Source organism: Artemia franciscana, chromosome 2 (genome assembly GCF_032884065.1).
Source record: "Artemia franciscana chromosome 2, ASM3288406v1, whole genome shotgun sequence".
NCBI lineage: Eukaryota > Metazoa > Arthropoda > Branchiopoda > Anostraca > Artemiidae > Artemia > Artemia franciscana.
Window position 1 is genome coordinate 41817027 of NC_088864.1, and position 23458 is coordinate 41840484.

The 23458-nt window shown below is 34.7% G+C and overlaps 1 protein-coding gene across 4 annotated transcripts in view; it reads left to right on the top strand.

The window, feature by feature from the left end:
• Nucleotides 1-4538: 4538 nt before the first annotated feature.
• Nucleotides 4539-23458, top strand: part of LOC136041833 (SWI/SNF-related matrix-associated actin-dependent regulator of chromatin subfamily A containing DEAD/H box 1-like) — a 48259-nt gene continuing 29339 nt past the window's right edge. Inside the window, exons 1-6 of one of the 4 annotated variants that reach the window (XM_065726614.1) lie at nucleotides 4539-4648; nucleotides 9933-10115; nucleotides 11149-11301; nucleotides 13314-13472; nucleotides 15107-15314; nucleotides 20640-20903. In XM_065726614.1, coding sequence (XP_065582686.1) covers nucleotides 4637-4648; nucleotides 9933-10115; nucleotides 11149-11301; nucleotides 13314-13472; nucleotides 15107-15314; nucleotides 20640-20903 — 979 coding nt within the window. In that variant the 5' untranslated portion in view covers nucleotides 4539-4636. Of the gene's footprint in view, nucleotides 4868-8863; nucleotides 8883-9932; nucleotides 10116-11148; nucleotides 11302-13313; nucleotides 13473-15106; nucleotides 15315-20639; nucleotides 20904-23458 lie in introns of those variants that run through there. The other 3 variants (XM_065726625.1, XM_065726620.1, XM_065726629.1) reach the window with 3 other exon arrangements.

Here is a 23458-nt window from a genome sequence, read left to right on the forward strand (position 1 = left end):
AATTTTCAATGAAATGAGCCAACTCCAAGATTATGTGACCACTCCAGCCATTTGAAGCTGCTTGTTGAAAAGAAAAAATATATAGCCAATTGAAGCCATGTTTTTCTTTATTTAGCCAGTGCTATTGAGGTTTATTAGTTTCCAAATGGTTATTCTCTATTTATTCTTTTGCAGACGTTTCTGTTTATTGCTTTATTAGCTAAAACAGTTTTTTTTTTTTCTTGCTCATAACCAAAACTGTTTGATAACAGCGGTCTTTGGAATTACAAATAAATACTTATATCACAAATAAACCTTATATCATGCTAAATGATTTATATTGATAGATCATTTTCTAAAAATTCAGTCATTCTAAAATCTATATTCTAAATAAGACACTACGTTACATAACTAAAGAGAATATAGCTTTGCGAATCTATTACAGATCACAGCAGTCCCGTGCATACCTCTTAAGTCAGTCTTAATTTGTGTAGTGGCTTATCTTACCTGGAATACAGCAGTAGTAAGGACCGCTCATTTTTAGGCTATAACAAGAATAAGATTATTAGCACGCCAAAGTAAAACAACGTGCTTGGTCTCTTCTGATCGTCCTATGTATGCATTAAATAAAAAAAAAAACAAGTTTGTTTAACTGAAAGTAAGGAGCGACATTAAAACTTAAAACGAACAGAAATTACGCCGTATATGAAAGGAGATGTTCCCTCTTCAAAGCCCCGCTCTTTGCGCAAAAGTTTGACTCTTTCTCTCAAATCTACTTATTAAAACAGTGAAAAACTTTAGCGCAAAGAGCGGGGCGTTGAGGAGGGAACAGACCGTAATTTCTGTTCGTTTTAAGTTTTAATGTCACTCCTTACTTTCAGTTAAAAAAAACTTGTTTTTTTAAATTTAATTTCTGAACATTTTTGAATTAAGGCATATTTTATTTTGGCTCTCCTCACATGAATACCTAGGACGAAATTCGGATATTTTTTTGGCTAAATGGCTTTTTCTTAGTTTTGATTGGACGATTTTGAAAAAAAAAAAAGAGTGAGTTGCCCTTCAATCTGTTGTTTACTTAAAAAGGCAACTAGAACTTTTAATTTCTTACGAAAGTTTTTACTAATAAGAAATATACGTAACTTCCGAATTAACTTTCGTAACGGACTTCTATATTCGCATATTTTTATTACGTATATGAGGGGGTTTTCCCCCTCTTTAATACCTTGCTCTTTACACCAAAGTTTAAATTTTGTCCCTATTCTTTAAGAATGACCCTTGAATCACAAAGGGTGTAGAAGAAATAGTTGAAATTACTAAAAACAATTTTTACCGTAAAGAGGAGGTATTTAAGAGGATTCGAACCCCTCATATACGTAATAATTTCCGTTCTTTTTGTTTTAATGCTGCTCCTTACTTTCAGTTGAAAAAAGATTTTCATGTTTATCTTTATATTGTTTTTTGTTTTAAATAACATTAGAAAATCCTGCGCCCCCTTCATGGAAATTCTCTCCTCCCATGGCAAACTCCTCCATGGAAAGATCCCCCCATGTAACCCCCTCCCCTCAACCCCTTCCCTATCCAAGAAAAAATTCCCCTGAAAACGTCTGTTCACTTCTCAGAAACCATTACTATATGTAAAGACAGGTCAAAGTTTGTAACTTGTAGCCCCTCCTCCGGGGACTGTGAGAGAGTAAGTCCTCCCCAAAGACATAGTTATTAGGTTTTTTGACTAAGCTGAACAAAATGGCTATCTCAGAATATTGACCCGTTGACTTTGGGAAAAAAGAGCGTGGGAGGGGGTCTAGGTGCCCTCCAATATTTTTGGTCAGTTAAAAAGGGCACTAGAACTTGTAATTTCCGTTATAATGAGCCTTCTTGCAACATTCTAGGACCACTGGGTTGATGTGATCACCCCGAGGAAAAAAACCTAAAAAAAAAAAAAAAAAAAACACGATCAAATAAAAACGTACCCATGATCGGTCTTCTGGCAAAAATACGAAATTCCACATTTTTATAGATAGGAGCTTGAAAATTCTACAGTGGGGTTCTATAATACTCTGAATGCGATGGTGTGATTTTTTTTAAGATTATATGACTTATAAAGGGTTTCTCCCTCTATTTCCCAAAATATGGCAGATTTTCTCAGGCTCGTTACTTTTGATAAATTTGATGAAATTTATATATTTTAAATCAGCATAAAAATTCGATTCTTTTGATGTATCTTTTAGTATCAAAATCCCGTTTTTTTTAAAATTTCGTTCACTATTGAGCCGGATCGCTCCTTTCTACAGTTCGTTACAGTTCGTCAACTGTTTGATCAAATACAAAAAGAGGGGCCTTTTCAAATGAAAGTAAGGAGCAACATAAAAACTTAAAATGAACAGAAATTATTCTATGTATGAAGAGGGTTGCCCTTTCCTCAACCCTCACTCGTTATGCTAAAGTTCTTTATTGCTTTCAAAAGGCTTTTCAATCAAACTACCCTTGAGTTTCAGGTGTCGTTCTTAAAGGATTCGAAAAAAGTCAAACTTTGGCATAAAGAAAATGACTAGAGGAAGGGGTAGCCCCCTCATCAAAGGAAAATCTTTTGTCTGTTTTAAGTTTTAATGCTGCTTCTTACTTTCAGTTTAGATAAAAAAAATTTTATTTAATCCCAAGGAAAGAGCGAAAATGAACCCTAAGAAAGGATCGCGGTGAAAAAATGCCATTAATGCTCTTTTATCAAAATGTATTTATTTCTAAAGTGTTCCGGTTTCTACCGAGAGGGAAGTCTTGAAAGGTTCTGACATTCCTTTTGACAGGTCTGACTAGGCCAGTTCAGCAACTAATCAAACAGTTCGTGGTAATACAGTTCGTCAACCTGGCTCAATAGTAGCCGAAACTCTAAAAAACGGATTTTGATACCAATAGTTACAGCAAAAGAATCGTATTTTAATACTTATTTTAAATATATAAGATTCATCAAATTTAGTCATACCCATCAAAAGTTACAAGCCTGAAAAAATTTGCCGTATTTTAGAAAATAGGGGGAAAGACCCCCTAAAAGCAATACAATCTTAACGAAAATCACATCATCGGATTCAGCGTATGAGGGAGCCCTATTGTAGAAGTTTCAAGCTCATATCTACAAAAATGTGGAATTTCATATTTCTTGCCAGAAAACAGATCATGAATGCGTGTTCATTTGTTTTTTTGCTGTTTTTTTTCCAGGGGTGATCGTACCGACTCAGTGGTCCTAGAATGTCACGAGAGGGCTAATTTTAACGGAAATTAAGAGTTCTAGTGCTCTTTTAAAGTGACCAAAAAAATGGAGGGCACTTAGGCCCCCTCCCACACTCATTTTTTCCCAAAGTCACCGGATCAAAATTCTAAGATAGCTATTTTAATCACTATAGTCGAAAACCTAATAACTATGTCTTTGGGGACGACTTACTTCCCCACAGTCCCCGTGGGAGGGGCTGCAAGTTATAAGCTTTGACCGTTGTTTACATATACTAATGGCTATTGGGAAGTGTATAGACGTTTCAGGGGAATTTTTTTTTTTTTGGGGGGGGGGGGAGAAGCTAGGGTACGTTGAAGGAACTTTTCATGGAGGAATTCGTCATGAAGGAAGAGAATTTCAATGAAGGGGGGCAGGACTTTCTAACATTATTTACAAAACAATGAAAAAATAAATATAAAAAAGTTTTTTCAACTGAAAGTAAGGAGCAGCATGAAAACTTAAAACGAACAGAAATTATTACGCGTAAGAGGGGTTCACCACCTCATAATACCTCGCTCTTTACGCTAAAGTATTTTTTAGTAATTTCAACCATTTATTCTACGGCCTTCGTGATTCAAGGGTCATTTTTAAGGAATTGGGACAAAATTCAAGTTTTAGTGTAAAGAGCGAGGTATTGACGAGGGATTGAATCCCCTCATGTTCGTAATAAAAATATACGAATATAGAAGTTCGTTACGTAAGCTAATTCCTAAGTTACGCATATTTTTACTAATGAAAACGTTCGTAAAAACTTAAAAGTTCTAGTTGCATTTTTAAGTAATCAAAAAATTGGAGGGCAACTAGGCCTCCTCCCCCGCTCCTTTTTCTCGAGATCTTCCGATTGAAACTATGAGAACGCCATTCAGCCAAAAAAAAAATCAATATACAAATTTCGTTTTAATTATTTATGTGCAGAGAGCCAAAATCAAAACATGCATTAATTCAAAAACGTTCAGAAATTAAACAAAAAAAAAAGTTTTTTTAACTGAAAGTAAGGAGCGACATTAAAACTTAGAACGAACAGAAATTATTCCGCATGTGAAAGGAATTTTTCCTCCTTTACGCCCCGCTCTTTACGCTAAAGTTTTTTACTGTTTTAAAAAGTTGATTTAAGAGAAGGAGTCAAACTTTAGCGTAAAGAGGGGGCGTTGAGGAGGAAAACCCCCTTTCATGTACGGAGTAATTTCTACTCGTTTTAAGTTTTAATGTCGCTCCTTACTTTCAGTTAAAAAAAAACTTCTTGTTTTTTATTTAATACTACCAGAAACCCGTCACGTTGTGATTGCCATCTTTAACATATTATTCAATAGAAACTTATAGGCTAATGAAAGAAATTCATGGGATTTTACATATAGAAAAATTTGAAATCGTCGTTTCTGTGGATCTCGATAGCTTATGAAAGTTGATGTAGCCTAGTTTTTTCAATTTTGACTTAGGCTAAATAATAATTATTCTGAGTAAAGTGAAAAACAACATATATTTGTAAGTTTGCTCCTTGAAAGAACCAACATTTGGCTATTTTCTGAAGCTAGAGAAAGTCTGGACCCAAAAGCCTAGTGAATCTGCTGCCACAACTCTTTTCATAGGCCTAGGCTACTATCTAGACCTAACGCCAAATACCAGCATGTAAGTTTTTTTAGTGAAAAAAATGGGAAGAGGGGGTAGGGAGGGAAACCTACACTTTGACATGTTCATTACAATCCATCGGACTCCTATTGTAATTCAGTAAACATTTGCAAATTTTTGCTGTTGTAAGCAGTTAAAAAACAACCTAATTTGTTGTTCTACTTGTCCTGGTCTTCCACTAAATTTATCAAAGTTTTTTCTTGGTTCCTATCTGATCTGTTTCTATACTTGTAGAATTTAAGCATTAGGCCCATTCTAGTTTTGAATTGTATTGATTTAGTACTTCCCCTTACAAGATTCAATAATTTCAGCTGGTTCACATTCTTGCATTTTTCCCAAATGCTTTAACCAATTAAGTAATTGATCTTTCATGAAAGTCATCAGGCTATAGGCCTAGAACAAAAGGCCTTTCAATGATGTCTGTTTTCCAACATAGAACAAAGGCCATATTTTTAAAGAAGAAACAAATAAGTCAATCATACTGAGCTTGAGCCTTTTCAGCTAGAAGTCTTCATTTCTTAGAGTCATTTTATTATTTTAAACATACATGACCAGACATTTTGAGCAGATATCTAAGTATCTTCTTCATATAACCAGATATCTTCTTGTACAGACATTTGAAGGTTCATCAAGATTTTTTGGCATAGAGTATTGTTTTTGAGAGTAGAAGTACACCCCCAGCTTTCCATAATACTCAGTTGTAGCTTCCATTATTTTGTTTCAAAAGTATTATATTATCATCATGTTCTGGTAGGCTATATTTAATTAGAAATAGCCTAACTCCACTAATTGGATATATTCTGTTCAAAAGACAAGTACTTATAACTTTTCATTTGACTGACAAACAACTTGTCACATTGAGTACTTTTTTAGTAGTAGTAGTAGATAGGTTTAATAGCAAAAACTTGACAGCCATCACTGATTTTTGTTTTTTTACAACATATACAAAATCAAACTACACTTGTAAATATAAATCAAACTATAAATATTAACTCTTATTATACATTCAGTTTACAAGAAATACAAATCGAAAGCAACTTTCAAGTTGAAAGCAACTCCTTTGTTGGGAATTTTTACCATTCTGTATAACTATTATTTCATCTCCCATTTTATATGTTCTATAAATTTTTCCACTCCCCTTTTTAGCTTTTTATGAGTTGAAGTTGTCATCCCTTTATCTTACTAAAGTTAGGTGTTCAGTGCCTTTGGAAAAAAAGAAACATTTTTTTTTTATTGGACAGTATTTTTGTCAGTCAATTGGCCAGTTTGAAATGGATTAAAAAAAAGGCAAAGTAGAATTCATTGAATAGTTATATTTCTTTTGAGAAATGTACTCATAGTTTTATGAAATTGGCTTGGATGGTAGGTGTTCCAACATTTGCTTTGAAATTTCAAGTGCCAATAAAAATAACTGTCAAATGCTGCGAAAGTGATGCTAAAATGAATAATGACTATTTTAAAGATCATGTTTGTCATATTCACAACAACCTTGAAGAAGCACTGAAATATGTGATTGTCCTGTTGTTTAAAGACCCATTTATGGCATCAAAGAAGCAAAAGCAAGATGACAACATTTTGGTCATTACAGCTTTTGTCAGTGAAAGTATTTCTGTTGTAATAACTGCCTCACCAATTCTTAAGGCCCTCCCACTACCTGATGATGTCATAGTGAGTGGAGATGCCACCTTACAATCAATACTTTCAGGCACAAAATCTCTTTTTATCTTAATACGTATTAACCAAATTTTTTTTTCTGGATATTTTTAAAGACTTAAATAAGTCTGTCATTTCTGGGTAAGGGTGGAGGGGCATCATCTTGAATCTTTGGAATTAATTTGTGTGTAAAAGAGCATTAAAATATGGTGGCTCTGAGGTTAGAAATAAACTAGCAAACATTATGAATATGATTTTTGAAAAAGGAGAAGTACCTAATGATTTCAGGAAAACCTTAATTAAGCCAATATATAAGAAAGGTGACAAGAGTGAGTGTTGTATTAATGGAGGTATTAGTCTGGTCTCCATAGGTAACAAATTACTTAGTAATATGATACTTTTTAGACTGAGAGATGCTGTAGACAAAGTTTTAAGGGAAGAACAGTGTGGTTTTAGAAAAGGTAGAGGGTGTGTTGACCAAGTTTTCACACTTAGGTTAATAATTGAGAAGTGCCTTTGTTGTCAAACACCTTTGGTGCTCAGTTTTATAGATGATGATCAAGTATTAGATTCAGTTGATATAAGAGCTTTAGTAAAGGTCTCAATCCTTATATGGTTTACCAAACAAATACATTGAAGCTATTTGTGCTATGTATGAGAATAATGCTTCTGCCATTAAGGTAGGAAATGAGGTTAGCAACTGGTTTTGTATTAAATCAGGAGTTAATCAGGGTTGTAATCTATCCCCCTTTGTATTGATCATTTTGATAGACTTTGTCTCAAGGAGCACAGGAAAGGCAATTGGAGACCATAGGATCAAATAAGGAGGAAAAACTCCCCTGGACTTAGATTATACTGATGGTTTAAGCATATTAGATGAAAGTGTGAGTAAAATGAATGAATTTTTAGAAGTTTTGCAAGTTCAGGGTGCTAGAATAGGTTTGAAAATCAATGTTTCACAAAGGCTAGGAATAAGTGAAGATGAAAAGGTGACATTAGGTAACAAAAAGATTGATTAGGTAGGCAGCTTCACTTACTTTAGTAGTATTATGAGTAAAGATGGTGAGAGTAATGAAGATGTTAAAATTAAAATAGCCAAGGCTCAAAGTGTTTTTTCACAGTTGAAAAAAGTTTGGAAGAATAGGAAGACAAGTTTGCAAACCAAGATTAGAATATTGGAACAGTGATGACAGTAGTTAAATATGGCTCTGAAGCATGGGTGCTCTAAAAAGCAGATGAAAATTTACTAGATGTTTTCCAGAGAAATTGCCTACAGATTGTTATGGGTAGCTGGCTGACTGACCATATTTCAAGCAGTAGATTGTACAAAAAATCCTGTTCAATCCCACTTTATAGGGCTATAATGAATGAAATGTTGCAATGGCTAGACCACATTCTGCAGATGAAGGATGACAGATTGTCAAAGATTGTCCTTTTTGACCAACCATCTGGGCTAAACAGAAAGCAGGTCATCCTTGTCTTGGATGGGAGGATGTCATAAATAAAGATTTGAAGGAAATGTGAACTTCCCAGGAGGGTGTAAAGAGGGAGGCCTTGAATAGATTGGGTTGAAGGAGGAGCGTGCGTTGTTGTGTTGTCCTCAGGTGGCTTGGTGCTGTGGTGAGTTATTAATAGTACTAGTAGTAATATCACAGTGCTTTCACCATCTCTATTCATTGTTACCATTCCTTGTTCTTTCAATCTGTTTGTCACTTCTCATATTGAGAAGTGACAAACAAATACTGCTGATATCAATTTATTTTGCATTATTACATTCATCAGTATCAGGTAAAAAGTATCTGTTGCTATGATTTTAGCTATCAATTTGGAGAATACTCTTGTCCATGTATATTACAATTTTTTAGAATATCTATGCATCATAGAAAGTTAAAGCTATTGTAAATGATCTATTGGTGGCTGGTGTCTACCCTCCTGGAAAATACCCCTGCAGAAAATACCCCAATATGGAAAATACCCAACTGTGGAAAATACTCTCCCCCCATGTAAAATCGTTTGAAAGTTTTTTACCCCCCTCCCTCCAACAAAAACCCCTTGCTATGGATTTTTGACAAGTTTTTATATTTTTTTTTCATTTGATTTTCATTTTTTATTTACCATTGTGACTTGTCTTGGATAGTTCAAAAGTGGAAAAGAATGAAAATTAAGCAAATCTCTCTCTTATTATGATCATATACATATTATGCAATCTCTATATATTAAAGTATATTTAAAGGCCAACTTTGTTTTTCAATTTAGTGGAAATCAGGAAGCAATTCAGTAAAATCTACAAAGTCCCCCCCCCCCTATGAAAAGACGCTTGGGACAGCCCTGGATGTATGAACTTTCTTCCTAGCTAAATTATGTGAGTATACATCAATTTAACATGTACTGTGCAACATGTAGCTTAGTTGCTGTGTAGAATAAAGATATTCATTTTAGCCTGAGTGATTGATTAAATATTGGATAAAAATGCTTCAAATTTCACATGAATCACAAAGTATACATTATTGTCCCCTCTAAATCCACTTTTATCCCCCCCTCCTATGACTTAGATCTCTATAGGGAAATTTGCTGTTTTGGATTTCTTGTAAATTGGCCAAAAAGAAGTTCTCTGCATTATTCCACATAGTGAACACAAAAACATTCTTTCTATTATATTCTACTCTGACAATGCTGGGAAGTAGAGCTATTGTCAATTTACTGCTTTCTCAGAAATATTGTTGATTTTTGATTGCATGGCAGTATGTTAATAAATACAAATTTAGTAGCATTAAGTTTATGTCACTAAAATTAAGAAATTTCTCTATCTAATTCCAAGGTGAATTATTCCTTAGATCACGTTGCCTTCCTATTTGTAAATAAAAGGAAAATATATAGATATATAAATGACAAGTAAAATTTGATTTGGATAGTTTTTAACTATACTATGTGAAGGTTTTACCCATTAATCTTGTGTCTAAGTATTTTTATTTTATTTACTTTTTAGATAGGTTTTCTAAGATGAAAACTCAATTTAAAAACAGTTAGATATTATTATCATTGTAATGAAAAATGTTTTAACTTGTGTTTGCCACAACTTTTCCTCTGGAAAGGAACTGTACATGTTGCATATCCTCTTGCATACAAAGTGTATTCTGTTCTTTCATATTTTTTTTTAATGCAGAAAAGGAAAACGAAAATAAAATAAAAACCTTAAACTTTGTTTATTCTTCTTTTTATCCTATCACTGCACCATTAATATGTCTGTTTTCTAACCTAGTCCAAAAACAGCAAAGTAAATAAAAACTAGATCAGATGATGTTGATTGCTTTGCTTATATGAGGTACCTGTTGATGCTGCGATGGTGAGTCAAATAACATGTGGTTTTCTTGCTTGGTAAATAAAATTGGAAATTGCACTCCCTTTCTTCTAGATGTCTGACATTTCTGCGAAACTGAAGAGGTTTTCAAGAATAAAGCCATCATCTATAAAGCCATTCATTGATTCAGATGAAGAGGAAGATTCAAGTTTGAAATCAAATAAAGAGAATTACCAAACCAGTCCCAGTTCAGAAAGTCTTGGGAATGAAAATGCTAGTTTTGATGGGCTCAAGAAGGTATATTGTAGACTGATTTAAAGTGACTAATAAATCTTCAGTTTTGAGCAGTATTCTGATGTTTCATTAATAAAGCGGATCAAGTCAAAACAAATATATATGGTCTGTTGAAGCCAATTTGTTTAAATTCTATCATTGACTTTCAGAAATAAAAACAAAGATCACACTATCATTTCATCATACAAACAAGAACTGATAAAACAATGGGGCATACAATTGGTTTACCTTTTGTTGTTTGTATTTACTTTCAATTGTTGCTATAAAATGGAATTGAATATTTAGAACATTTTGTCAACTTCTAAAGTACTCTGGCTAATGCACAAAATAAAACTTTGTTCTAGAAAAAGACAACTGTCTGCTGAAAAATACCAGCATTGATCCATTTTGGGTAGCATTTGCTGGGAAAGCCCAAAAAATTAACTTTGTCCACTTTAATGGTAAATTGTTTACCTCCTTATGAAAATAATATTCAATCAAATTTAAAGAGGAAATATACACTTCGAACATTTAGGGTTTAAGTAGTAGTGGTTTTAGGCCTCAAAATCTTGGGGAGGGGGGGGGGGCAAGGTATTCCATAGGAGCGTAAAAATATAAAACAAAAGGAATTTAATGTCAGAAAACTGGTGGGGGGGTATCTCCCCCTTGTGCCTGATAAGACCTATAACCACCTTGGGTTTAAAGTCTATTCAGCATTTTTGGAGACTTACTAGCTGACATTTTTCTATAAAGAAAATAATGTTCTTATGATGTACATGCCCCAAAAAGTTGTCATTTGCCATATTGTCATATAGAATGCCAGCTCTCATCTGGTTGTTCTATTAAAAAAAAAAAAAAAAAAAAAAAAAAAAAAAAAAAAAAAAAAAAAAAAAAAAAAAAAAAAAAAAAAAAAAAAAAAAAAAAGATTTATGTATACATGGTGCAATTTCAAAATAATAAAGTTTATGCACATGGTGCAATTTCAAAATAATAAAGTTTATGCAATTGATGTGACAATAAAATACTAAAAATAAGCTTCCATTTTTTTTTTGTGTAGACCAGAGGCATTCAAAAATTTCCAAGTGAGTCTGAGAGTGGAAGTCCTACCAAAGAACTGGTTTCCTTATCTAGCCAAAATGCTGAAGAATGCCAAGAGAAAATCAATCAGCTGAAATCAATATTTCCTGGCAAAGACGAACTAGACATTCAGGTATATTGCATTCCTTTTTACCCAGTTATGGTAAGCTGAGAATCCTAATGGTAGGCAGAATGTAGGCTAATAGCCTTAGGAGACAGTGCCTTTTTTGCTTTTATGTAACCCTTTATGTTTAGAGGATTAAGTCTTAAAAATTCCAATATTTGCTTGTAGACATTGCAATCATCACGTATGTACATGCAGCTAAGGCTATTGTTTTTAATGATACGTAGGCGTGGTTGTAGCATGATCTTTTACAAGCAAGAAGCTGTTTTATAAGAAGCTTTTACGAGCTGTTTGTATAAAATATACATGTGAATTGCTAGGATGAAAAATAAACCTTAAACATAGTAAAATAAGAATAAAATATTCTTTAACTAAAAAACTGTAAAGTTTTTGACATTAAATCAGAAGTGGTAGATTTGGTTTCTCTATGGCTTGTTTTTTCAGTTGATTTGAACACAGGTTCACTTTGGTTAAATTTTATTTTTGATTTGCTGTCAAATTGCAATTTCAACTCTAGCATCAATGGAAGGGAGGCTCTTGGAGAGGCAGTTGAGCTTAGTCATGGACTTTCACGTGGGACCACCCAACAACTTGTAGTCTACCCAATTTCCATGGACAATTTTAAAATGCCAATATAGAAACTGTTCAAATAGTTAGATAGGTTTTTTTTTAACCAATTTCAATTTTAGCGTCAATGGAAGGGAGGTTCTTGGAGGGGCAATTGAGCTTAGTTACGGACTTTCATTTGGGACCACCCTACAACTTGTAGCCTACCCGATTTCCAAGGACACTTTTAAAATGCCAATAAAGAAACTGTCTTCAAATCGTTAGTTTTTTTTAATCAATTTTAACTCTGGCATCAGTGGAAGGGAGGTTCTTGGAGGGGCAATTGAGCTCAGTTATGGACTTTCACGTGGGACCACCCAACAACTTGTAGCCTACCTGATTTCCATGGACGCTTTTAAAATGCCAATATAGAAACTGTCTTCAAATATTAGTTTTTTTTTAAACCAAATTCAACTCTAGCATCAATGGAAGGGAGGTTTTGGGAGGGGCAATTGAGCTTAGTTATGGAATTTCACATGGGACCAGCCAACAACTTGTAGCCTACCCGATTTCCGTGAACACTTTTAAAATGCCAATATTGAAACTATCTCCGAATGGTTAGTTTTGTTTTAAACCTCTGGCCTTCTTTAAGTAGTCTTGTGTTTTAGTCATGCTAGCAGAAGATTTCAACTAATAGGGAAATAGGATATTTGAGTTAAGCTAATCGTTTTATGTAACTAAACTATTTGCTTTTCTTTCGAAATTACTATTTTAGCAGTAATTTCATGAAATTTAATTGAAGTGCTTGGCCAAACATGGAGGGAGAAAGGCCAACAATAGGTTGTTGCTTAATCATTAAATGTCTGTTTTTTTTTTTATTGAATAGACTTTACTTGAATATTTGCAATGTGATACTCTATGTGGAAAATGTTTTTTAAAATTCCTTTTTTAGAATTTCAGTTCTTCAATTGTACTTGATAGTAGATGTTTTTGATTGTATTAGCTGACGACGGATAAAATACAAATTCTAATAAAACAGTTCCTGTCTCATCTTGAATATTCAAATGTTATTCTTAACAGCATTGTTATTTAATTGTATGTCATATAGGACATAGCAGGCACACACTGTTTTAACCTTAGGGAGGATAGTCAGAGAATTCTCCCAGGGATCCCAGGGGGAAAGTTTGTGGGTTTTAAGCTATAACTACTTTTCTGGGTTGGGATATCTCTGAGTCATTTACTGAGAAGAGGAAAAATTGTATGTCAAATACCAATTTTGGTATTGAAGATTATTTGTAAGGCTTATCCTGTATAGCCATCCAAAGTGGTATTTTCAAACAAATTACAAGTGATATGGGCATTACAAGTGCTGTGAAAATTTCTCTTTATCATTTTAGCCTTTTTCTTGATGAAATTTTATGTTTTTATTTGTGCTTTGTCTTGTATTTTGCTGCATCTTTGTAAATTAATTTTAGGATGTTTTGTGCAAGAGCAAGTGGGACTTGAATGAAGCCTCAGATATGCTGTTGAGCAAAGGAAAGATAAACAATAAGACGCAAGCAAGTTTTGATTCAGCTTCTATCGGATCCAAAACCAGTACCTCTTCGTCTTCAAGTCCATCCATCGGTTCAAAGGTAATATGTCGAGAGAGAAAAGAAGTAAGAATCTTTATTAGAGATTAAATATTTATTTATGATTTGTGTTCTCAGTCTTGATTTTAAAAGGAGTTTTTCCAAATACCACACCTTCTTAATAAAAAAACAATCTCATTTATTTTTATGGTTTTCTGTTTCTTGAGAATCCTCTAGAAATTGTAGAATATTAAGTGAAGCTCAGCATATTTAGCTAATATGATGGCAATTAATAAGTTAAGGTGTCTTGACTTCTGTGAAATTGGTTTATTTTGGATTCGCTGGTAGTAAAATTTTCGTATCAGGGATGATGGAAACCGTCATTTAATTTATATATGGTCTCTTCACCCCTCCGAGGTCAGTGTCCAATCTGAATCTTGATTATTTTGAACATTTAGGGTGGTAATCCTTCAAAGATAATGCTGAAAATGCTAGAGTTGTGAACAATAGAGCAGTGAAATTAAAGATTAAGTGATTTTTTGTTGCCAAAATGAAGTGGTGTGTTGGCATATGTGAATACTTTCCATGAAGAAGAGGTCACATGTCAGAAGCAGAGAAAATCATGTTTTCCAAAATCATGTAATTTCACCTGATTATACTTTTTTTTGGGGGGGGGGGGGAAAGGGCAATATTTTGCTTGCAATTGCTGAGATAAATCTAACAATATGTACAAAGTAAAGTGACTGCTTTTGGACTTATACTTGTCAACAGAGTCATAGTGAGGATTTGAGTGATTCCGTTTTCTAATTAAAATAGAACTCTGGCATTCTTTGCAAGGGGTCCTCATCTTCTCGAACTAATTTTCCCTGATTTGAAGAATGCTATATATCAACACTTCCTTCGCATTTGGTCGTCCTGTTTTCTGTTCCTTCCACTGATAAATTCCTTATCGGCTCAAACTGGACTCTTCGGAAATCTCTTAGAATGCCTGTGATTGTACGAAATGAACTGAGACAATTTTTTGAATGTGAAATCCTATAATAAAAATAAAAAGCTTAGAAAATAAACATAGGAATGACGCCATACTATTTATTATTATTTAAGAATTAACGACGCTTCTTGACTACTATGGTCCCTGCGTCGGCCCTGCAGTGCATTCCTGCAGCTTGATTCGATCTCTGGGTCCCGTATTACCAAGCTAAGGTCAAACCCACTGCGCCACCACAGGACAACGCCATAATATTTCTCGAGCAAAGCTAGAAATTCAAAATTTATTTGGATGTACACATAAAATTCAATAAATACGCGAGGCAGAATATGGAATTTTGACATAAGAGACTGTAGGATGCTTCTAAATAGTTTGGTTTCAATTTATGTTTTGTTAGGGGCTAATCGCTTTCCAAATGCGAAAAAATGACAAGTATGGTTTTGTATGACCCTTGTGAAACTGGATTTTGTGTTGGTAAAACCATGATCTAACGGGTGATGGGCAGAAGATGTTTCAAGCGATTCTTTCTTGTTTGCAGACTAGAGACATTTTCTTTTTTTGATGATTTTAACATAATTTCGTCGTATGAAAAGTTTTATTAGAAATGCATATTGACAAGTTAAGATGTATCCTTTGTGTGGTGTGTTGAGAGTATGGTCCTGACGATTTTGATCATTTTGATAATGATTAATTTGTTGTATTTTATTAGAAAAGATATCGCCCCATGTATCAAAATGAAAAGCTCCAATGTAAACGTGTGAAAGTGGACATGGAATCTGATGAAGAGGAAGTTGAAGCCTTTGATGCCAAAATAAAAGTGTATTTTTCTGAAAACAGTGACGAAGATGAGGACAATAATGTCTCGAAGAAGAATCACAACCCCACCCAAACAGATAGTCACAGGAAAACTGTTCTTGGTAAATTCTCAATTTACAACTTCTCTATTCTGCCCTACTTGTTCTAAAGGATGTATCGTACGAAAATGATGTTTGGGATTTATTTTAGATCTGTTATGTAATGCATGTTTTTTTGTTTTTTTATGGCACTTGGTATTAACCAAGTGACATATAGCAGTCGCCAATTCTGTCGGTCTGTCGGTCTGTCCGTCTGTCGGTCCCGGTTTTGCTACTTTAGGCACTTCCAGGTAAGCTAGGACGATGAAATTTGGCAAGCGTATCAGGGACCGGACCAGATTAAATTAGAAATAGTCGTTTTCCCGATTTGACCATCTGGGGGGGAGTGGGGGCCCGGTTAATTCGCAAAGAATGGAAAAAATGAAGTATTTTTAACTTATCAGCAGGTGATTGGATCTTAATGAAATTTGATGTTTGGAATGATATTGTGTCTCAGAGCTCTTATTTTAAATCCCGACCGGATCTGATGACATTGGGGGGAGTTGGAGGGGGAAAACCTAAAGTCCCGGTTTTGCTACTTTAGGCACTTCCAGGTAAGTTAGGACGATGAAATTTGGCAAGCGTATCAGGGACCGGACCAGATTAAATTAGAAATAGTCGTTTTCCCGATTTGACCATCTGGGGGGGGGGGAGTAGGGGCCGGTTAATTCGGAACAAATAGAAAAAATGAAGTATTTTTAACTTATGAGCGGGTGATTGGATCTTAATGAAATTTGATGTCTGGAATGATATTGTGTCTCAGAGCTCTTATTTTAAATCCCGACTGGGTCTGATGACATTGGGGGGAGTTGGAGGGGGGAAACCTAAAATCTTGGAAAACACTTAGAGTAGAGGGATCGGGATGAAACTTGATGGGAAAAATAAGCGCAAGTCCCAGATATATGATTGACATAATCGGAACTGGTTTGCTCTCTTTGGGGTAGTTGGGGGGGGGGGGAAGAGTAATTTTTAAAAATTAGAAAAATGAGGTATTTTTAACTTACGAACGGGTGGTCGGATCTCAATGAAATTTGATGTTTAGAAGGATATCGTGTCTTAGAGCTCTTATTTTAAATCCCGACCGGATCTAGTTATGGGGGCGGGGAGTTGGGAGGGGGAAACCTAAAACTTGGAAAACACTTAGAGTGGAGGGATCGGGATGAAACATGGTGGGAAAAATAAACACAAGTCCTAGATAGATGATTGACATAAACGGAACGGATCCGCTCTCTTTTGGGTAGTTGGGGGGGGGGGGGGGGTATTTCTGAAAAAATAAAAAAAATGAGGTATTTTTAACTTACGAACGGGTGATCGGATCTCCATGAAATTTGATTTTTAGAAGGATATCGTGTCTCAAAGCTCTTATTTTAAATCCTGACCGGATCTGGTGACATTGGGGGAAGTTTGGGGTGGGGATACCTAGAATGATGGGAAACGCTTAAATTGGAGGGATTGGGATGAAACTTGGTTGGAAAAATAAGCAGAAGTCTTGCATACGTGATTTACATAATTGGAACTGATCCGCTTAATTGCGGGGGGGGGGGGGGGGGGCAATTCTGAAAAATAAGAAAAATAACGTATTTTTAACTTACGAAGGAGTGATCGGATCTTCATGAAACTTCATATTTAGAAGGATCTCGTAACTCCGATATCTTATTTAAAATCTCAACCGGATCAAGCGTAATTGGGGGGGGGGCAGTTGGGGGGACCAGAAATCTTAGAAAATACTTAAAGCGGTGAGATCAGGATGAAACTGGATGGGAAGAATAGAAACCTGTCTAAGATACGTGACTGACATAACTGGACCGGATCTGCTCTCTTTGGTGGAATTGGGGGGGGGGTAATTTTGAAAATTGAGGTATTTGTAACTTACGAAAGGGTGACCAGATCTTAATGAAATTTGATATTTAGAAGGATCTTGTGCTTAAAGTTCTAATTTCAAATTCCGACCAGATCCTGTGACATTTGGGGGAGTTGGAGGGGGGAACCGGAATTCTTAGAAAACATGAAAATTGGAGTATTTATATCTTACGAATAGATGATCGGATCGTAATGAAATTTGATTTTTAGAAGGAATTCATGTCTCAGAGCTCTTATTTCAAATCCCGACCAGATCTTTTGACATTGTGGGGATTTGGAGGGGGAAATCTTGGAAAAACACTTGGAGTGTAGGAATCGTGATGAAGCTTGGTGGATAGAATAAACAAATGTCCTTGATACGTGATTTACAGAATCGTACTGGATTCGCTCTCTTTGGGGGAGTTGGGGGGAGGGGTTCAGTGATTTGGCGAGTTCGGTGCTTCTGGACGTGCTAGTTTTCTATATAAGAACAAATTTCGATTATATCCTAGATATTTCGATTGTGTATGCCTACATTTCTCATGTAAGAGAAATAATGCTTTTTAAGCCTTAGTAGTTAATTTTAATCCTAGCACTTCTGTTGCGGTAGATGAGGAACAAAGCAATGTTTAAGTATAGCGCCACAAACATTTCATTAATATTATTCCAGTTTAATTTTGGCAGTGTAAATCTATCTAAATAGTAAATTGTGTATTCCTTTTCATCCCATTTGTCATTCAGTAGTAAAAAAAAGAAGAAAGTTTAAAATATCTGCCAAATTTTTGTAATACCGTTTTATTCGACGAAGCTAAAGCAAAGTGGCTTTTCCCTAATTCAGAAAGCAGATCTCCAAGAATGGATCTTCAGCCAAAATTAAGGAGAGGGAAAGTGTTAGAGTTCCTATCGCCTTCCTTTCCCTTCCAGAATGGAAAATTCTAAAAATTACAACTGCAGAGCAAATTCCTTTTAAGGGAAGCTGCTTTTTGCTCTACAGGTAGGGCTAGGAAGGTTCTGGTTGTAATTAAGACAGAATTGGCTTGGAATCTGACTCAAGTTCGTGGAACCATTTTACTGTAGTCAACAGGTAAAGAAGAGCAAATCGAAGCCCAAGCTGAATCTTTTTTTGTTTCAAAGTTTAGGCATGTACTGGACGTGTCTTCACAGAATGTTTGAACTCTTACAAGTTACTTTTAATTTAGGCTTCGCATCCACTCCTGCAATTTTCGTTCAAGTAGCAGTTGAATTTTTTGAGAAGATCCAAATTAATAATCTTGAACTGGGATACCTCCCTTTATTTCCAGAAAAACCTCGTGCTAATTTTGTATAGTCTATATATATATATATATATATATATATATGTATATTTAAACCCCCTATTTTTCAATTCGCTGTTACCTCTTATGTAAAGTAGAAAAGAGGCAACTTCAGTAAATTAAGAAATTGATAACTTTAATGAGAAGGTAAGAATTACGATATATTTTGAATGCTACTGCTTTATGGAGGCTTGAAAAGAAGGAAGAATAGTGAGGAACGTAATTGCAGCGTATTTGGATAAATACTTTTTGTTGGAAATTATTCAGACAATGAAAAAGCAAAGACAAATCGTTTTACCGACTGAATGAAGAGAGCCAATGAGAATGTCTAGCTCAGGGCATAGAACTTCTTTCAGTGGCTCTGATTTTGAACTAACTGTTGCACCAAATCAGTTTACTCAAAATCTATCCTCTAAGTATTGAAGACCAAAAGTTAAATTTATAAAAAAAAAACAAAAAACAATATGACTAACTAGGGGCGTATACCCAAATGTTTGGTCAGGGGAGGGGAGGAGAGTGGTCCTAATTATGGGCGTACCCAAAGGAGGCTTTGAGGGTTGCCCCTCCCCCGTGATCCTAGATTTTCTTGAATTTCTGGGCAATTCTTAGTTAAATTATCAAGTAAAATTAGTTTGTTTTTTATTATATGACCTCCTCTATTTGACTTTTTGCTATCCCCATCACCCGGAAAAAGAACCTGAGCAGGAACTGTGGCTTAACAGCAAAAAGTTTCTCGTCAAAGATAGACAAGATTATATTGGTTGGTCCCACGCTATAAACCAATAAGCCAAGGCAGTAATTATCTCTAACTCTGGCCCTGGTCAGAATAGTATAAACCGGGGAAAAGATGTCATTGGTAACAAATGTAGTCTTGGTGGTCTTAGAGGTAATTTTGTCGACTTCAATTTACAAGTATCCGAGTGATATCAAATCTGCACATTCAGCCATTAAATGAGAAATAAACACTTTCAGGATTTTATGTCGTTATAGAAATGTATTAAGTTCAGACATTGCATCTAATGAATTAATTGCGCAAAAGAAAATTTAGTTCCTCGGTCCACTTTCTGTTAGAATATCCATCTCTTTTGTTGCCTGACTGGAAACATCTGAGTATTTAGATTTGCAAATCTCTGCTAAAGAATTTCTAAGGTTTTGTTTTAAACTTTTTTAAAGTAGAAAAAAGTTTTTAAAAGTAGTTCCTTATTGCTCGGGCTTAATTCGGCTCTAATTTGGAAGTTGTTATGCCAAACTGCCAAAGCTCCTATTCTACTGTTAAACAGCTCAATTGGATTTCAGGCAAATGACTTTCATAAAGCTCAACAAGCTTTAGAAAAATTTCAAATACTTTAAAGAAAGGGGTTTATTAATAGACAAAAGACTCCCAATGTATATCTTTACATTTTCTAGTCTTTTTTTCGTTTACAAAAGAACTCGCTTTGAGAAAGTAGGGATCTTGACATGTTGCAGAGTAGTTGACGTTATCGTCAAGAGCAGAAGGCGCAGATGATTTGGACACATTGTGTAACGCGTAACTGAATATCGGACCCGCCAGTTTCTCGAATTTAAGCACCCTTTTCAGTAAGTTGGTGGTTAATAGGGGGTTACATTTCCGTTATTCCCCCTGGGATTGGGGACATAAAGCCCTTGCGGGTAATATTAATTCCATGTGCCCGAAACAATACTGTGGGATCAAGGGGTTATTTTTTCCTGGAATTCGCGCCTTTGTCATATCATCTTGTTATGTGTAGAGTTTAGCCATCGGTAAATCCTGTCAATTCCCTCCTCCCATCTTGTGTTATCTGATCCTTGAATTGTTGGTGTTTGAAGAAAAACCCGTTTAATCAGTCCGATTTTTAGTCAAAATTAATCAGTGGAATTTTAGTCAAAATTGTAAATTCAGCTTTGTACGTATCATCCCCTGCTTCTTTTGGCGCGCAATGACTTTTTTTTTAACTTGATAAAGTCCTTTTATTTTGTCACTATTTAAACCACCTTATTTTGTGAAATATTTCACCTGAATAGCCAGTTCCACCACTCGAGTGAAAATCATACTAGTCTAAGCAGATCAAAAAGCCTGAGGCGAGTAAGAGTAGACGTGGTCAATATTCTAAAATGACGATCCCGGAAATGATATTTGTGCTTTTTACTCTATTAAAACTTGCATATTTTTGTCTAATACATTACTATATCTTTTAAGAATTTTACAATGAAGCCACATTAAATATGTTGGCTGCGGTGCCAAGGTGTTCGAAGAAGAAGGCTGAAACGATAATTGAAATGAGGCCTTTTGCAACTTGGAATGAACTCGTAAAGAAATTCAAGAAGTCAAAGACACTAACCACAGATATGTTAAATGCAGCGATTGAGGTGATTATGATGCATAATGATGTGGATAAGTTGATGAAAAGATGCGAAAAAATTTCTGCGAATTTGCTCGAAAGGGTTGAAGACGTCACTTCTGGTAAGCACTTTATTGTCTATATTAAAGTGCCAAGTTTTTTTAATAAACTAGAAAAGTTCACGCATTTTTTCCTTTGCTGTATCACTTGTATGCCAAACAGTTTGATTTAATGTTTCATATAGTGGCTTCAGGCTAATTAGAAGTTCACTGATTTGTTATTTGGCCAAAAACTTTGTTGTCCACCTGTCTAATATAGCAACTTAAAAAGCCACCCTTTCTCGTTGATTATAGACTTTCTTAGTTTGTATGGCCAAAATTACTTTTTTTAAATGGCCTAAAAGCCGATACCTACTTTCACAGAAATCTCAGGAAAACTATGTAAATTCCCCCTTCTTGGCCTGAGATAGAGATATTCAGATTTAATGAAATCTGCATCACTAGAACGGATAAGCTTCGTTTTTTTTTGATTAAACGGAAAAGAATTTTCTTTTTAAAGTTTAGGGTAGGGCCTAAAAATATCTTTACATACCCGCTTGGAAAACAATAAAAATCATCATTTGAATAATTTCAAAGCTTTGGAAGTTCCCTTTGGTACTACCCAATTTGATTGAAAACATTGCCATCAGAGGAGAAGTATTTTTTATGCTGTAGGTACCTTGAATAGACAGCGCTTTACTTAAGAATTAGTTAGAAATTATGTCTTTTCTTTATTTTAATTAGCTTCTCTTTAGCTTGTCGAACTATTGGCACATTTAAAATCCCCTATCATTTTTTACCAAGGTCTTAAGGAAATATCGTTTGAGTAATTTGATAGCTTTGGGAGTTCCCCGTAGTGCTGAGGAAATTTGCTAATGTACTCTATGACTTTGAGGAGGTATGCCGCCAACGAGGTTTGTAAAATGATTTTTTAGGTATTGAATGGTTTTAAATTGAGCAGGCTCGATCGCATGATTCAAACTACTCTCCCGTATCTTATAATGGCTCTCAAAGAGCTTTGAGTTTAAATCCCTGTTCTGTTGCTCTTTTGATAATTGAATTATTTTAGTATTGCCTTCTGTTTGTCAAAGACAAATATTAAAAGATTTTGAAGCTTACACTTTAAATAGAGTAAAATGGATTTTGCTTCTTTTGTGTTGTAAAATTTATGACTCTCCTTCCCGTATTGTGTTAAAAAAAATTCTGCGAATAAATGTTACCCATCTAATAAGAATGGACTTTGCAGGCCCTCAGTATTTCAATAAAGAATTTAACAGACGCTCGGTCAAGAGGTGTGAATAGTTGGATTTTTCGGATTTATACTTTGGTAAATCAGGCTTCGAAGGATGCCAGCGATAAATTTTTTTTCTTGTTAGAATAGACAGAGCGTCTTCAGTCACAGGGCTGTTATTAACTTAAGCTTCGTCTTCTTCTGAGGTTTTTCAGTAGCAAAGAAAAAATACCTATTGCTACTTGTGCAAGATATTGTCCTAATACACCCGTCAGACATAACGTTTTCTGTTGGATAATAAGGCACATGCGAACTACTCATCTAGAATAGAATAGAATTTTATTTTAAAAAATTCTATCACAGCATGGTTGCCGAATTTGAAAAAAAAACTAATCTAGTGGCATTGCATTTGTTTGTACAATATTGCTCAGTTAGATAAAAAAAAATATATTAATAAATTATTATAGCTGATGTTATAAGTTTTGTCCTGTTGTTACATTCTTCTTAGAGTGATGTGAAAATAAAAGATTGCTTAAAACATCGACAATGTGTCGTCCTGACAGGGAATGCCATAAAGACACTCTTTATGACATTTAGTTTTTTTTTAGCTTACTATTCTTTAAAGGTTTGCCCCTGTTTTAAACTGTCACGGGTTGGTAATGCGATGGTCCACGATACCTGAATATAAGTTTCTAGACAATGGTTATTGCAGTCCAGATATTGAAAACAATAGCCATTGAACATTCATGTCTTCACGAGAATACGTTTGCACGCTTCTTGATAATGGTTAAGAAATAATGCTGACATGTCATTTTTGAGCCGTCTACTTTTTCGCAATGACGTGTTTTATCCAAATGACTCTGTTGGTCTCAGCTTCTGTGTTTCATATATCGTACAAAATAATTGGTCAATATTCTTTTGTTAGTTGAGTGTATGAGAATTGGACTTAACTTTCTTCAACTATTATTGATGCTTTCTGTCGTCTTTATCATCATTCTGTTATTTATAACGCATCTTATAAAAGACAGAGTAAAAACAAGAAAAACAAAAAGCAGACAAAAGAAAGATACACTTCGGCCACTAAGAAGACGGGACAAACAGAAACGACCAAAGATGGGAAGGCTCTTGGCATTCAGTAGAAAATTCACCAATACGCTTTTCAGTAACTCCAGCGTAGATCACCAATCAATACTTTCTTTTTAGAAAAACGTTACTTGTCCATGTTGGCAGTTCTGTCAATAATATTGAATGATTTAAGTGTGAATTGGTGCAACTTTCACTTAATGAGAAAGTTTTCTATTCAATATAGTAATTATGTTAGTATATGTCTGCTTTCTTTTTTTTAGGATGGCTAAATAAATTTGTTTTTATCATTTTGTGTTTCATGCATATTTTCTTTTTTCGCAAC